At 41.1% G+C, this 15,278-nt stretch overlaps 1 protein-coding gene across 1 annotated transcript in view; it reads right to left on the bottom strand.

Moving 5' to 3' along the window:
* MYOM2 (myomesin 2) overlaps window positions 1-15,278 on the bottom strand; it is a 108,774-nt gene that overhangs the window by 27,432 nt on the left and 66,064 nt on the right. Inside the window, exons 20-25 of the mRNA XM_006260944.3 lie at window positions 13,968-14,146; window positions 13,655-13,769; window positions 10,399-10,555; window positions 10,187-10,293; window positions 4,788-4,832; window positions 4,189-4,325 (exon numbers count right to left, since the gene is read on the bottom strand). Of these exons, the coding sequence (XP_006261006.1) occupies window positions 4,189-4,325; window positions 4,788-4,832; window positions 10,187-10,293; window positions 10,399-10,555; window positions 13,655-13,769; window positions 13,968-14,146 (740 nt within the window). The remainder of the gene's footprint in view (window positions 1-4,188; window positions 4,326-4,787; window positions 4,833-10,186; window positions 10,294-10,398; window positions 10,556-13,654; window positions 13,770-13,967; window positions 14,147-15,278) is intronic.

Genomic DNA, 15,278 nt, shown 5'->3' with positions numbered 1-15,278 from the left:
AGTAACAGGAATGTTGGTGGAAGCATCACATTTTAAGAAAATATTAAAGATTATATGGAAATTACAAATTATGAATTCATAGATATACACACATGTGGTGGCCATTTGATTTTAAGATGTATGCTCATTCAGTCAAAAAACTGAAACCATAAGACAAAACAGCAAATACCCATAGTAAACTATTTGTCTGAAGAGCAAAAGTTATTCATAGAAATGATACGATAAATACCTGTTACTAATGCAGCCTGGAAAATATTACAGTAAGCTACTTGGATAATTTGTGACCTGAATTTAAATGCAAAGGCTTTGCAGCATGTACTAATGGGGACAGGATTAGCTGTGTGTGTTTAATAAACATTACAAAAATTCAAATAGTCTTAGTTAAGTACTGATGGCTGAATCTTGTAAAGTAAAGCTCTCTCTTGTAAAGCTCTATCAAAATCACAGAAACAGGTATTAAATATTATAAACAATAATGAGAGCTTTTGGAATAACCTAAATAAAAATCTAAAAATAGGGAAAAGATCACTGAAAATATAAACAAATGTATAAATGAAATTAAACAGGAATCTGCATTATTTGGTGTGAAGCATAAAATACATATTGTAGATAAAATAAACTATAATCCATTATCCCCTTCTCCCACCTATGTGTGGAAATTTATTATTAAATGGGTGTTCAAGTAGTGACAAATGATGTAAAAGAATCTTAAGAGGGCTGAAAAGATTGGAACAAGAAGTGTGATGGGTGATTTCATGGCAATACATTGGACAGCCTGGAGGGAGAAGGTGCAAGTCTAGTAAGCATGAAATAAATTGGTTGCAATAGTCAGAATAGCAGGAATTTGAGGAAAGCAAGTGGATTTTTGGTAAACTACAAAAACAATGGGGAGTAAGGGACTGATATGAGGGAAGAAAAAGAGAAAAAAGAAAGTTTTTTTAACAGTAATAGAGAAAGGACTCTTGATTTTAGTTTGTGTCCCATATACGGCTCAATACAGAAGATCCTCACTCAAGTGAATAGTGAAGTCAGGGTAACTAGTAATACAAACATGGATAACTTGTGAAAGGAAGAATGAGATTTTACTTGTTAGGGTCAAGAGGCCACATTTTTCAAAACAGATTATTGGGCTAGAAATCTATTTAAGACTAATTTAAGGTAAACTCTCATAGAAGCAACTATCAGATAAATGTAAGTAAAACAATTATGGGAAAAAGTAAAGGAATAATCAGTAGAGTGGCTACTGCATCCACTGATTAAATAAAATGCAGGGAGTATAGTAAGAAATTAGAAGAAAAGAAGATCATAAAATTTGGATGTGCACTTTACTACCCAAGATCAAAGAAAAATGCAGTGTTACAGGATAAAGAAGACTTGATATAATCAGTAAATTTAAAATGGAAATCTGCATATCTAGAAAGAAAGCATATACAAAAAGTAAGTGCAAAGAGTAGGGAAGATGAATCAGGATGATCAAAAAGAGGTTTTATGAAAGAGAATAAAAGGCCTACTAGATATGTGGTACGTTTATTAATACGTAGTGCATCTAAAGCACAAAGACACTTTTTTTGGTCCCTGAGATCTAGATTTGATGCATACTGAAGGCAATAGCAAAACTTCCACTGATATTAGTGGCACATATCAAATCTCATGAGAAAGTGAAATCAGCATTTCCAAAAACAAAATGGAAAAAGTGAGAATGAAAATTGGAGTGGGGAAAAAGATATCAAATTCACCCAAGGAACCTTGTCTGCCTATGTCCTTAGACCAACACGGCTACAACCTAAACCCCTGCAGGATCCAATCTGGCCCTTTTCTTCCTTCTTAAATGTCTCCTATTTCTTGCATTGAAGCACAAGGAGCAATATTGGCAAAACTAAGTCAGTTAGTTCCATCTTATTCTGTTAAAAAATCTTTCAGAGTTGATGCCATAGAAGTTTCCCAATTAGGCCTAAGAAGAAAAACTATATCATTCTAGCCAAATGTTGAGACTACCTTCTCACCAGCACAATGGCCTGTTGAGCATGTTCAGTGACTGCAGTTTTAGAATGTAATTAGGCTTCTAACTGTTGCCATTATGCAGCAAGAAGTTGTTCAATGATTTTATGGGTGCCATAAATACCAGGTTTTATGTGATTGATTATATTTTTGTGGGGAAAAAAAAAAAAAATCTCCAATTGTAAATGTCACATATGGGTTACTAATTAAAGAAGTTAAATAGTGCAACTCCTCTCCAATTCTGTTTCTATGAGACTGTTTCTGACATCAGTAGTTCAAAAAACAAATGCATGCTAAAAATAGATGGTTGAGTTCCACAAGTAGTTCCAAGTCCAAAATATTATATCTTGAATAGATCTTAGTAATATTCATATTTTCAGGTACATCAGTTTATTATTTCTAGATTAAATAAATAAGAGGGAAGGAAACATATTCTAATTGAGGAATACTGCCTATTAATGCTTCCAATATGTAATTCAACGAAATGCTCTTTACTCTCTAGAATTTGCAAAAATGCAGATAACGGTCTCAGATCAAACATGTCCTCTGCCACTTAAGAGACAGATTATAGCTTCAAAGCCAGGCCTGTATGCAGGCAGCAGTGAGAAACTGCCCTAACACAGGTGGATCGCTGAAACAAATTAAGCTGCAAACAGGCCCAGACTTTCCTAAACCTTAATTTTGTACACTGGTGAGCAATATGTCATTCCTCTTTCACGAGGTACTGCTTGAGGTACTTTTCCTTCTCAGGATGGGGGTGAGGGGTTAAAACTTGGTTTACTATGGTGGAAGTAAGTGTATTTATTAGTATTATATGTTTAAATATTCAGTTCTCAATTTGAGGGCTCTGATCTTGATGATATCATTGGCTAGGGACAGAAGTTACACACAAACTGCTATAAGTGATCAGAAACCATTTCAACTCTGCAACACAACAGAAGTTCAGTGCACATAAACTTCTTTCAAAATGGCCAAAACTGGTTTAAGATAAACCTGGATGGATGTACTATCAGAATTAGCTGATTTAGTTTGAATCATTTTATTGAACTTCTGTCCCAGATCCCCTCCAGATTCAAGTTAATTTAGACCTCCAGCACCCCAGGATGCTTTGCACCTCCCCCACAAACCCCTTCTCACAGGGCAGGTGGGCTAGCCTTGACCCAAACTGTCTGCTCAGCCAAGCAGAGAGACATGCCCTAACACACTGCAGGCATGTGGCTCCATTTCCAAAATCAAAAGTGAATGTTTATTCACTTGCTTATTGGTTCGATCTTTTTAGCTCCGACTGACCTCCAAAATTTGAATTTAAAAAATCTGCAAAACTGAACTGCCTATACTTAGCCTGGAAGCTGGACTGAACAAAAAAAACATTTCTGTTTTGTGTTAAATACGAGGATTTCAAAATTGATTTTTGTTCTGACATGGAATGAAATTTGGGTCTTTGAAACATCCTATGAACAAAAAAAAAAAATACTAACGGGGTGGGAGAAAGAGAGAGTCCCATTATAACAGCCAAATATCCACCAGTCTGTTAGGGTATTCATTTTGGACACCCACATTTAAAGTGCCTGCTCCATATGATTCATTACAGGGACTTGAAACTTAGTGTTTCACATCTCAGGTGAGTACTCTAATATGCTAGACAGTCCACACATTTATACCGGTATAACTTCCAGCAGTGGGAACCAAGATGGACAGACCAGCATCCTGGGGTAGTTTCATGCTGTTGTTGTCATAAGCAATTGCTCGATTCAAGGATGATCTTTACCATGGCTCACTGATGGGTCTTGAAGTGACTTTCAGGCCATACATCCATTACAACACTTTGCCACAAGCAGGGAGCAAGTAATAGCCTGTTTGCCTTGAGCAAACTTTCTGAGATAAGCTACAGATGGATGACATGTATACTGATTCTTCCAGGGGGAATTTCTACACTGCCTTGGGCATGCTAGTTAAGAGGTTTATATTCTGATACACTTTTGTTTTTGCACTGGGGTAAATGTAGTGTACAGTTCAGGCCCTTAAACTATATTAAATATATCTTTGCCCCAAAGAGATGAAATGTGGTGCATAACATCATGGGGTTGATTCCAGGTATTACCAAAACAACATCAGTGAAGTGGATAATATATTCTTAAATCATTCATATACAAAAGTAGATTAAACATGTTACCTGTCATATGTACTTACATCACTGTTTTCAACTTCTTGATCATTAATAACAAATCTGAAGGTTGCATCCGGTGACAAGTGCTCAGCCTGAAGCCAGAAACGAACCTCTCCTTTATCAAAAAGCTCATAAGCCAACTCTGTTTTCAGAGGAATTGCTAAATGAGAAAAGCAATCAAAAGTCAATAATTCATGAGCCCTGGTGAGAAAGAGAGGAATAATGTATCAAAATATGAGCAAACTCCTATTATTTAAGGAATATAAAATTACAAAGTATTGAAACATTTTAAGGAAGAATAACCAAAATTCTTCTCTTTTGCTGAATATTAAGCTGCTTTCTAATAAGCAAAAAAAAATTTATAGTGCAAGTTTTATGCAATATGTAGGTATTCTGAATACAGATACCACCAACAATGGCCAATAAAACCCCAAATTTCAAAATAATTTAAACGATAAAAATGGCTATATCTATAGTCAAGATTCAAACTAATGTTATTTTAAATGAATAAGCAAGCATGATCAAAGTTTTGCTGTGAAAAATGAGGCTCGGGAATTTTAGATATAAGTGTGTAATTATATTACTTCAGGAACCAAATACTAGATTCAAAAGTTCTACTTACTTGGATTCTTTATTTCATGGCTTAATGCTAATAGACGTTCAAACTCTGAAATGAAGAATAATTTTCATGTTTAAATTACATTCTAACAAAGAGTCAAAACACCAGTGTCAAAACAGTTTACAAATCAGATCAAAGAATCAATAATCAACTTATGTCTCATGGGCAAAAATACCCAAACAGCGTCAGAAATTTCATGTTTCAAAAATTAGAGTTAAGAAGACAGAAGAGTTAATATTCTGGTTGGTAGATTAAGTACATTTTCATATTTAAAGTGCATGAAAATCTGAACAGGCAGGTAAAACTCATTTTAAGCTTCCTCTGGAATTTATACTAAGGATGGACAGGTAATAGAATCTAACTTGCATCTAACTCTCTCTTTTAACTGTTGATCCTGAACACTGAGGTATTGTTTTGAGAAAGCTTCATTACTAGCTAGATTGAGGGCTGGTGGTAAGAAATACCCAAAGAATCAGTCCAAATGGCAGTAAATCCTCCTCAAGATGGCTTAAGAGGCAAGATTCCGTATAGCTGGCTACTGTGACTAATCCTATTTAACATATTTATTACTAATGGGGACTTGGAAGTTAAAAGTAATTGCATGATTTCAAAACTTACAGATAACACAGAGACAAGAAGAAATTAGCAAGGGTTTAGGAAACAGTAGAGGATTTAGCAATATTGCAGGAGGATTTATAAAGTTTGAGGAAGTGGGTGGACAGCTAAGAGATGGTTTTAAGTGGTAGGATGTGTAAGGTCATACATATGGGGATCTATCAGAAATGCTAAAATGATAGCTCTGTATGTAGTACTATGTATTAGACCAGTGGTTCTCAACCTTTGGTACCTTATGTATCCCCTGCCAATCGACATGGCAAAAGTGAAACTGGAAGGTCCACCGTGGCACTTTCAATTTCACTGCCGCAAGCTGAGTCCCACTTTTTCCACCACAGCCAGGGGCAAATCAGCCTGCGTGGGGCCTCCCTCTCTATCCCTTGGTACACTGATGCTAGGGAGTGAAAGCCCTGGTGCACCACACATGGCGGGAGGGGCAGCGGCCAGAACTCCACAGGGGATTCAGCCCCCACACAGGGGCTACATCCCCTCCCCTGCAAGGCTACCACCTCCCCTGCAAGGCCCACATGCCCCACTTCAGACCCCCAATTGCTGCCCCACCTGGCCCCATCCCACGCCAGCTGCTGCAGGCCCCCCGATGGCTGCCCCACCCAGCCCCACACCCCCAGCACCCCCAGGCCCTCCCAACTCCTGGCTGTGACCTGCTGTGCACCTGCCAGACCCAGATGGAGACTGCACAGCCAGTAGAAGCATCTACCCCTCTGGGCCAGCTGCCAATGGGCTGTGGGCTTCGCTTCACTTAAAGAAGCAAAAAAGGGAAAAATAAACAGGAAAAAAAAGCCTCTACTTACCCTAGAAGCAGAGGTGGGGGGGCTCCAGGGCCTCCTGACAGAGCCCCCCCCCAGGCAGCACAGGACATGTGGGGGGCAGCAGGGTCTCAGCTGGGGCCACTGGGGCTGTCCCTCTGCCCCGCGCTTTGTGGGTGCTGCCCCAATCAGCCAGACAGCAGCTGAACTGCTGGTAAGTGCCAGGGGGGTTGGGTTTTTTTAAAATTGTTGGGGGGCAGGGATCAGGGGGGCTTTGGGGGATGAGGGAGATGGGGCCAGGCAGGGAAGGGTATGGGGGGGTCAGGGGCTGGTGGGGGGAGGGGCTGGGCAGAAAAGTGTTTGGGGGGAGCTGGGGGGGGCAGGCAGGGAAGTGATCGGGGACCTCCGGGGGGGCTGGCGGGGGGGTGGGGCCGGGCAGGAAAGTGATCGGGGGGGGGGTCCGCCAGGCCAGAGCAGGGCAGGGCAGGGCTGGGGGAGTGGGCAGGGCTAGTAGGGGTCTCTCCCATGGTCCCCTCCTCCAGCCCCCCTGACCCCTTACTCACCAGCACTGCAGCCCTGGTGCTGAACACGTGGCCTGGCCAGCTGGGTGTTTCAGCACCAGTGCAAGGAGCCAACCACAGAGATGCTCTGGCATCCAGAGCATCTCCATGGAGGACCAAGCCTCTGGTTGCCTCAGGGCACAGTCCAGGACCGTGCCCTGCCCCACTTCTTAAAACTTTGATTTGTGTTAGAACCTGGATATCCAGGGATCTAATTTTCTCCCCACACTGCAAACTTGCAGCTTGGGGAACATTTTTTCTTTCCCACACATGCCTGTTGCCCCATCTCAAAGGGGTTTGAGATGGGGCAAGAGGCACATGCATGCTTGTCTGGACACACCATATGAGTGTACAAAGGAGGCCTTTAGATACCAATGTGATGATTAAATAATGATAAAATAACAATAGCAATAAAGAACGAGATTTCCTATACAAATCCTTAGTAAGATCATGTTTAAAATGAAATGCTCAGTTTATGTTGTCTAAAACTAGACAAATTAAAAATGGATATTCAAGGCCTAAAACCTGGACTAGTAGAGTTAAAGTTGACAAACAGTGCCTCATACCTTTCCAAAAAGTGGGTACACCTATACTCAAGCCACTAATCTGTGCTCTAAATCTTCACTTTGCCCCCTAGCAAGCACCACTGCTGGTAGATTACACATCTAGGTTAATTTAAAACTGTAATAAGCTGACATGAAGAATGAGTAAGTAAATGTGCAATTTTATGAGCTGATTTGCCTCATAAAGACTGTGAAGATTGTTTCCTCTGCAGGAATACAACCAGCCCCTCATTGTAGTATGGACAGCTATCTTGCATGATAACGTTGCCATGGACCCTTCACGTCTATACTCAGTTATAGTGGGAGAACAATACTCTATTTTTGTCATGGTGCATCCATGACTATCTATTACTGTGCAGAGGGAATTGATAAGGTAAGGTCAGGGAACAGTCTTTCCAGTCTGGGGCAGATTGAGCAGAGCTCTTAATATGGCTGTATATAGGTACATCTGTTTTTTATTTTACAGTACTTAAAAAATGTGCTGGTAAAGAGCAACTAAGCTAAACCTTATCCAGACTGGTGCTAATCTGCAGTTTAGGGAGAATGCAGGGGACAAAACGTCAATGTGTCATATGAAAAATGAAAACATTTTTAAGAATATGCTCAGTTTTAGATTCAGTACAACTATCTTTTAATATCTGGACTGAAAGATGATTAAACTGTAGTTTTGTAACAAATGAAAAAAGAAAATGTGAGATTTTTCAAAGGGCCTAAATAATTTAGAAGCACAAATACTGCTATCATTCAGTGGCCCTTGTGGGTGCCTGCAGACTTGCAGGGAGACTGCTCCACTGAGCTGTAACTACAGTGCATCAGAGCAGACTCAATCAATTGAGTCTGCTGAAACATGATAATTAGCATGCTCCAGCAGCCTCTTCATCTCGTGTATCAGTGTCCCTGCCCTTCAAAATGGTGAAGGGGGTGCTTTAACTAAAGCTCATTCTACAAGCTGTAGTTAAAGTGCCCCCGCCACCATTTGAAGTGTGGGGACACTGATACATGAAATGCAGTGAGTGCTTCAATTAAAGCAGCTCTTAGAGTGTCTCTAATTAAGGCGCCACTCTCCCCATCCCTAGAGAGTGTATAAAAATGTCTTGTATTCCTAAATTATTTAGGTATTTTTGAAAATTCTGCCTTTAATTTTTTTCAAAACTTCTACAATGAGGCCATTTTGCCACTATTTTGTGGAGTGCTTTAAGGCCACTGTAATCTAGACTGGAATGGGGAGGCACCTGAATTCAGCCTAAATTCCCAGTTCATTAGGAACCCATTTAGTACACCTGATTCACAGCAACAACAACTGTAAGTTCAGTATGGAGTACAACACGCAGTCACTCTCTCTCTTAGGCTAGGAACAAACATTGAATTTGTCCCAGGACAAATTGTGCCTATGTTTGTCCTGAAGCAGAAATATTGCAGGATTAGCATGTACATGCATTGTCCTTCCAATCAGGCTTTGGTGAGTGTATTTATGCCCTGCTGCGTTTCTGCCACTGATTCAATGATGCCTTCAGACAGGAACTCATGTGACCCCCTGTCTCCATCCTGGGATCTACACTGACCCATGCTCCACATGGAGGACAGGTAAGTGCAGGTCCCTGTGTGGATATACAGGATGGTGGAGATTCCTTGGCTCCTGCACCATCCCACACATCTGTGCCAGGACCCATGCTGACTTCTGCCTCTATGTAAAGCACAGGTTGGTGTGAGACCTGCACAGGTCCCACTATGTAGACATAGGATGCTAGGAATTCCCCAGCTCCCACACCTCTTCAGGATGCATCTCCACAGGTGGGGAACCCTTTAAGCTTGACCCACTTAGCGAGATGAACTGCTGGGATTTCCCACAGGCACCCATGAGATCCCAGGGCTGTGTCTCTTACTGAGATATGCCCTGAGATTCTCTGGGGTGCATGTCTATTAGAGGGGAAAGTCAGATAGGCACTCTAGGGTATCAAGGGGGTCCATTCCTTCTCAGAAATTCCCCAGGTACACAGGACCAAGCCCCTCAACCTCCAGAGCACCTGCCCATTGTGACTGGAGAGTATGGGCAGCCAGAGCTGTCCACACTCTCCCACCATAAAGCAAAACAGATGTCTATTGCAATAAAGAAGCCCAATCTATAAATATCTTTGTCATGGCCACAAATTTTGGGCATTTGTGGTACAAAAAGAGGAATGCACAACTGCCTGCTTAGCTTTTGTGCCAACATAAGTGTTTATGGCAGAAAAAGGTGAAGAAAGATTACATCTGTTTCCACCTTGACAGTTATAAGTTAGTGTTGTATTTTTAAGAACTCATAACTCTGCATCTGTGTCTTAAACAAGTTGGATAATGCATAGAGGTTAGAGAATAGATTAAATAGCTGAAGGATAGTTGGTTATTAAAAGAAAAATAAAATGGCATAGAATTTCAGAACACAGCTTGAATAGACAATTAGCTATACAGATTCCAAAAAAAACAGCTTACACAAATAATTAGATTTTCAGAAATTCACCTGAATAGCTAGTGCAAGGAAAACTAATAGGATTTTTATTTTTTGCAAATACAGTTGCATGCCTAGCAAAATGAAAAGTCTTTAAAATATAAAGTGCATATCCTTTTGAATTGTGTTCACCCTTTACTTTTATTTATATTACCTCTATAGTTCCTTGAATACTATGCTCAAATTTCACTAGTATGATAGTCAAAAAAATTAGCAACTCCCACAAATCCTGTACATACATTTATATTTTGTTGTCTATGTACAAAGTAGAATGTGTGCTTTTAAGTGCCAAAACAGTTACAAAGCCCCTACAAAGTTATCAGTTTGGTTATACATCTCTTCTGGGGAAAGAGATTTAAGGAAAGAGGCTATAGCTATAGCTAGAAGGGACTTGAAACAATAGTGGTCTTACCTTCTTCATCCATAACAAAACTGGATGAGGCACCATCTGTGTCAGTAACAGCTATGGAATAGGTTCCCAAATCTGATTTATCAGGATTTTTAAAGTACATCTTAGAACTAAAGGCATCAAATAAAAATATATAGTTAGAGATTTTGCCACAAGCAAACAAACCTTTACAAGAACAAATGTCTACTGTCTCCATACAGAGATGGAGCACTCACTGGTCTCCAGATGTTTCAATATTAAACTTATCAGTATCATCAATCTCTTCATAGGATTTGCACCATGTAAACTCAGATGCATCTGTAGCTTCTTTGCAGTCAAAAGCTAGGTAAATATTACCTTCTTCATCTACACCAGAAAAGATTTCCTTCGTTCCTGAAAAATGAGAATGAATTCACATACAATGGCCAGAGTAGCATTTATTCTTCAAAAGTGCAATTCAGAAAAGCATTTAAGCAGATATCTAAATCCATGCTGCTCCAGCAATGAGTCTTAAGCAATTATTTAAAGACTTTGCTGAATGGGTATATTTAAATATACCCTTGCATCATTTGCAAAATTAGGGTGTGACATACTGGAGTGTTTCTTGTGTTATACAAAGAAACCAAAGTCTAAAATAATAGTCATAGAATCATAGAAAATTACAGTTGGAAGGACCTTAGGAGGTTATGTAGTCCAACCCCCTGCTCTAATTAGAACCATCCCCAACTAGATCATCCCAGCCAAGCCTTTGTCTAGCCAGGTCTTTAAAAACTCCAAGGATGGAGATTCCACCACCTCTCTGGGTAACCTGTTCCAATGTTTTATTACCTGCCTACTGCGAAAGTTTTTCCTAATATCTAACCTAAACTTCCCTTGTTGCAACTTGAGACCATTGATCCTTGTTCTGTCATCTGCCACCACTGAGAACAGTCTAGCTCCATTCTTTTTGGAACCCCCCCCTTCAGGTAATTGAAGGCTGCTATTAAACCCCCTCAGTCTTCTCCTCTACAGACTAAATGAGCATTTATACACATACTTTTTGTCGCTGTGACATGCTGGAGATCCACCATGTTGGAGCAGACTTGCTTAATCAGGTATGCTCCGCATGTGAGCTGACACTCACCACACTGTGTCGCTTCCACTTGTATAAGTGGCAAAATACATGAGAGCACAGAGGAAATGGCAGTGGTGCGCTTTTGAACTAAAACACCTTTGAGATATTTTAGTTTAAAGGTTATTAAACTGGGGGTACCACTGCCATTTTCTTCGCACTGACACGCATTATGCTATTTATACAACTGCTTGCACTGCAGCACCAGGCGCTTTTCAAAGCGCCTAGCGCTGCGGCGCTTACATGTATAAAAAAATGCCCAATAAGCCCAGTTCCCTCAACCTGTCCTCATAAGCTATATGCCCCAGGGCCCTAAACATTTTTGTTGCCCTCCAATGGACTCTCTCCAATTTGTCCACATCCTTTTATAGTGGAGAGCCCAAAACTAGACACGGTACTCCAGATAAGGCCTCACCAGTGCTGAATAGAGGGAAAGAATCGTTCCCTCAATCTGTTGGCAACTCTCCTACTAATGCAACCCAGTATACCATTAGCCTTCTTGGCAAAAAGGACACACTGATGGCTCATGTTCAGCTTACTGTCCACTGTAACCTCCAGGTCCTTTTCTGCAAAGCTGCTGCTTAGCAAGTCAGTTCCTAGCCTGTACCAGTACATGGGATTGATCCGTTCAAAGTGCAAGACTTTGCACTTGTCCTTATTGAATCTTATTTGGTTTCTTTTGGTCCAAAGTCTCTCTGAATCTTAGCTCTACCAGCCAGCATATCTACTACTCCCCTCAGCTGGGTGCTTGCTGAGACATTAAGCCAGGGGTCAGCAAAATACAGCCCATAGGCCAGATCCAGCCTGCAGAGAAACTTGTCTGGCCCATGGTGGGTCCCTTGGTCCTGCTCAGCCCAGATGCTGTCTGGCCCGTGGCACATCCCATCACCCCTGGGCATGGAGTGGGGCTGGGACAGCTCTGCAGCTGGACTCCAGCCCTGGCCCCATGGGAACTGGCAGGGACCCACACACAGAGCCCCGCCCCTGGCCCAGCCCAGCCAGTGCCCACTCTGGACCTGCCCCAACCAAAGCAGACCAGTTCCAGTCCAGCCAGGACCCATGCACATAGCCCTGGCCCTGGCCCACCCCCACCTGCTCTGGACCTGATTGCCCACCATGAATGGCAGCAGCAGCTGGGCAGAAGCTGTTGCTAGACATGGGGGAAAAACAGCTGCCTCCCTCTCACCGCTGCTGGGCTCTTCTTGCTGCAGCTGCCCAAAGCCTGCACCTGGGCTGCCCTGTGGCTCCTCTCCAGTGCAGTCACCACCACCAACAGTGCCACCTCCAGGCCACCCAGTGGTGCAGCAGTGGCAGTGGAGAGAAGCTGCAGGGCAGCCATAGTCCACCAGGGCCATGGACTCCAGGTGGCTGCAGCAAAAAGGGCCCAGCAGTGGTGAGGGGGAGGAGCTGCTTTTCCCCCGTGCCCAGCAGCAGCTTCTGCCTAGCCACTGCCACTGCTCGTCATGGGTGGGCCAGTTTGGAATAGACATGGGGTGGGCCAGGGCTGAGGCTGTGTGCACAGGTCCTGGCTGGGATGGAGCTAGTCCACCCCAGTTAAGGCAGGTCCTGAGGGGGCACTGGGTGGGCTGGGCCAGGCCAGGGCCAAGGCTGTGCACTCAGCTGCTTATGAGCACTAATGGAAGTGAGGAGCTGCAGGGCACACAGGCTCCAGGCTGTTGTGGGGGAGTGGGGTGCTGACCAGCCCATGACAGCTCCCCCAAACTGCCTATGTGGCCTGCAGGCCCAAATACTTACCCATTGCTGCACTAAGCTCTACAATGAAACTGACAATGAACAAGAAAAGCAAACTAATAAGAAATGATAACCAGTAAACCAGGATTTACCAAATTTTACACCATTAATAAATCTGCAAGCCAACTTGTGCCTCCTTTTCTCAAATAAGATTTTATCTTAGACAGTTCCATTGAAATCATGGAATCTAGCTATGGAGTAAAGTACTGATTAGCATAGGGGAAAATCTGGCCTTTCTATATTATTTAAAAACATGTTTGAGACATGTTTCTAATATACTTGCATATACTCCATACTTGAATACCTACTTCAGGAATAACATTAACACTGGCTCATATAAATATTTATTTGCTACTTTATTTAGCATACTAGGCAGCACTTAAAAGCTCTGTATTGCTTTAGACAACCAAATTAGATTTACAATTAACCAATCTCACCATTTTTAGTTCTCAAGGTATGTCCTACATTAAAAGAAAAGTACAAGGACCAACATGACGACAGAGATAAGTATATATTAAGCAAAGCTGGTAAAATTTTAGTTCCTGCACCTAAAAATTTCAGTTTTTACAATTCAATTTTGCTTCTAAAAATTTCAATTTTTTTTAAGAACTGGAAATTACATAGCATACCTGCTCTGGTCTCCATCAACACTGGTTCAGAAACTTCAGATGACTTGCCTATACCAGCTTCATTCACTGCACGGACTTTGAAAACATAGGTTTTACCCTCGTGTAAATCACCAATCTGGAAAAGAACAGAGTAAAGTATATGTAAACTTGTATAACTGGTCACATTTATAGCAAAGAATCAAACATGAAATCCTGACCGATTGTATTCCACATTTGTTCTACCATTGTTTTCAGTGGGCCCTGATCTTATCCCAAGTGCTTGGTCAATTCATTGAAACATCAGTAACTATATCATCCATCTATTTGATATTACCTTCAAGTAATGATGTGAAGTTATTTTTTCATTAGCTGTGCTCCACTCTTCCACATCTACTTCCTTATAATCCACAAAATACCCAGTTATAGAACTGCTGCCAGTGTACACAGGAGCTTTCCATAGAAGTACCAATGATGTGTTTCTAACCTCACAAACAGTCAGGTCATAGCAAGGACCTAAAACATTTTAAAAATTGAAAGTTTAGAGTTAGACTTAACTTTATGAAAACTGGCTATCTTCAGGGGAAAGGTACCATCTAAATTTTTATTTGGCTCGGTTCAAAATTCTCCATCCAGAATAAAAGAAATCTCTAATTCTAATCTTGCCCAGAATGAAATGCTTTAGGTCTCTTTCCCTTATAGTTGATTGCTGTCCTTAAGCAAGATGGGCATTAGTATTCCAAAGCTGTATTATTAGCAGGATCCCAGTAGTTTGATGCTGAAGTAAGATTATTCATCTGGAAAATCCATGCACTCTAAAATATTCCAAAGAGAAATAAATGCTTCTTTTTATTGCAGTTTAAATTCACTGTTCCAATTTGCTACTGCTCACTGAGTTTGGAATCAAATAGGTGATTTAGCATAAATATTTTTAGTTTTATTGCTGTGCATGAAACAGGAGCCACTGGCTTGATCCAAGATCCACAGAAGTCAGTGGGAGCCTTTCCATTCTAGTTCAGTGGGTTTAGATCAGGCTATATCTGCCTCAATAAAAGAGGTTTTTTGTTGTGAGGTGGATGATCATAGTTATAAAGAAAACCAAAACAAAGGACAATTAAAACAGAAAGAACTGTATTTTCCCTATAATCCCATGTAGGGTAATATTCCCATCACTGCATTTTCCTTCACTTTCACTGCCGTTGTTCGTACTCAGCTTGTCAGATTTCTTTAAAACCCTCCAATTTTCAAATTCATTTTTATCAATGGGGTTCAAGAGTGTAATCATATCAGTTGTTTGTCATGCTGACAAAACCTAGTAGATAGTCCTTGAGGTTCTTTCGAACCCTGTGATTCTCTAATACTGCTGCTGTTCAAAAATACAGATGGTTGAACCTTTTGAATATACCAGGGTTTCTTTTCACACTATCATATTTTATGTAATGATGATAGTACACATGAAATTCTATGGTGGATAAGAGAATCTGCAAGCATGCTTTGTAGGAAAATAAGGGTTTCTTCACCATAAACACATCAGTGATGTTTGGGTTTTTTAATATAAATCTGTGAACCTTTTTAGATGTACTGAGTAGAGCTAATAGATTTTGCATGCAAGGAAGTTTCAAAGGGGCTAACAGATCTCAGGTTTAAT

This window comes from Alligator mississippiensis, chromosome 1, assembly GCF_030867095.1.
Source record: "Alligator mississippiensis isolate rAllMis1 chromosome 1, rAllMis1, whole genome shotgun sequence".
Taxonomy (NCBI): domain Eukaryota; kingdom Metazoa; phylum Chordata; order Crocodylia; family Alligatoridae; genus Alligator; species Alligator mississippiensis.
Note: the sequence above shows the minus strand (reverse complement) of the source record. Positions and strands in the feature narration are given on the sequence as shown.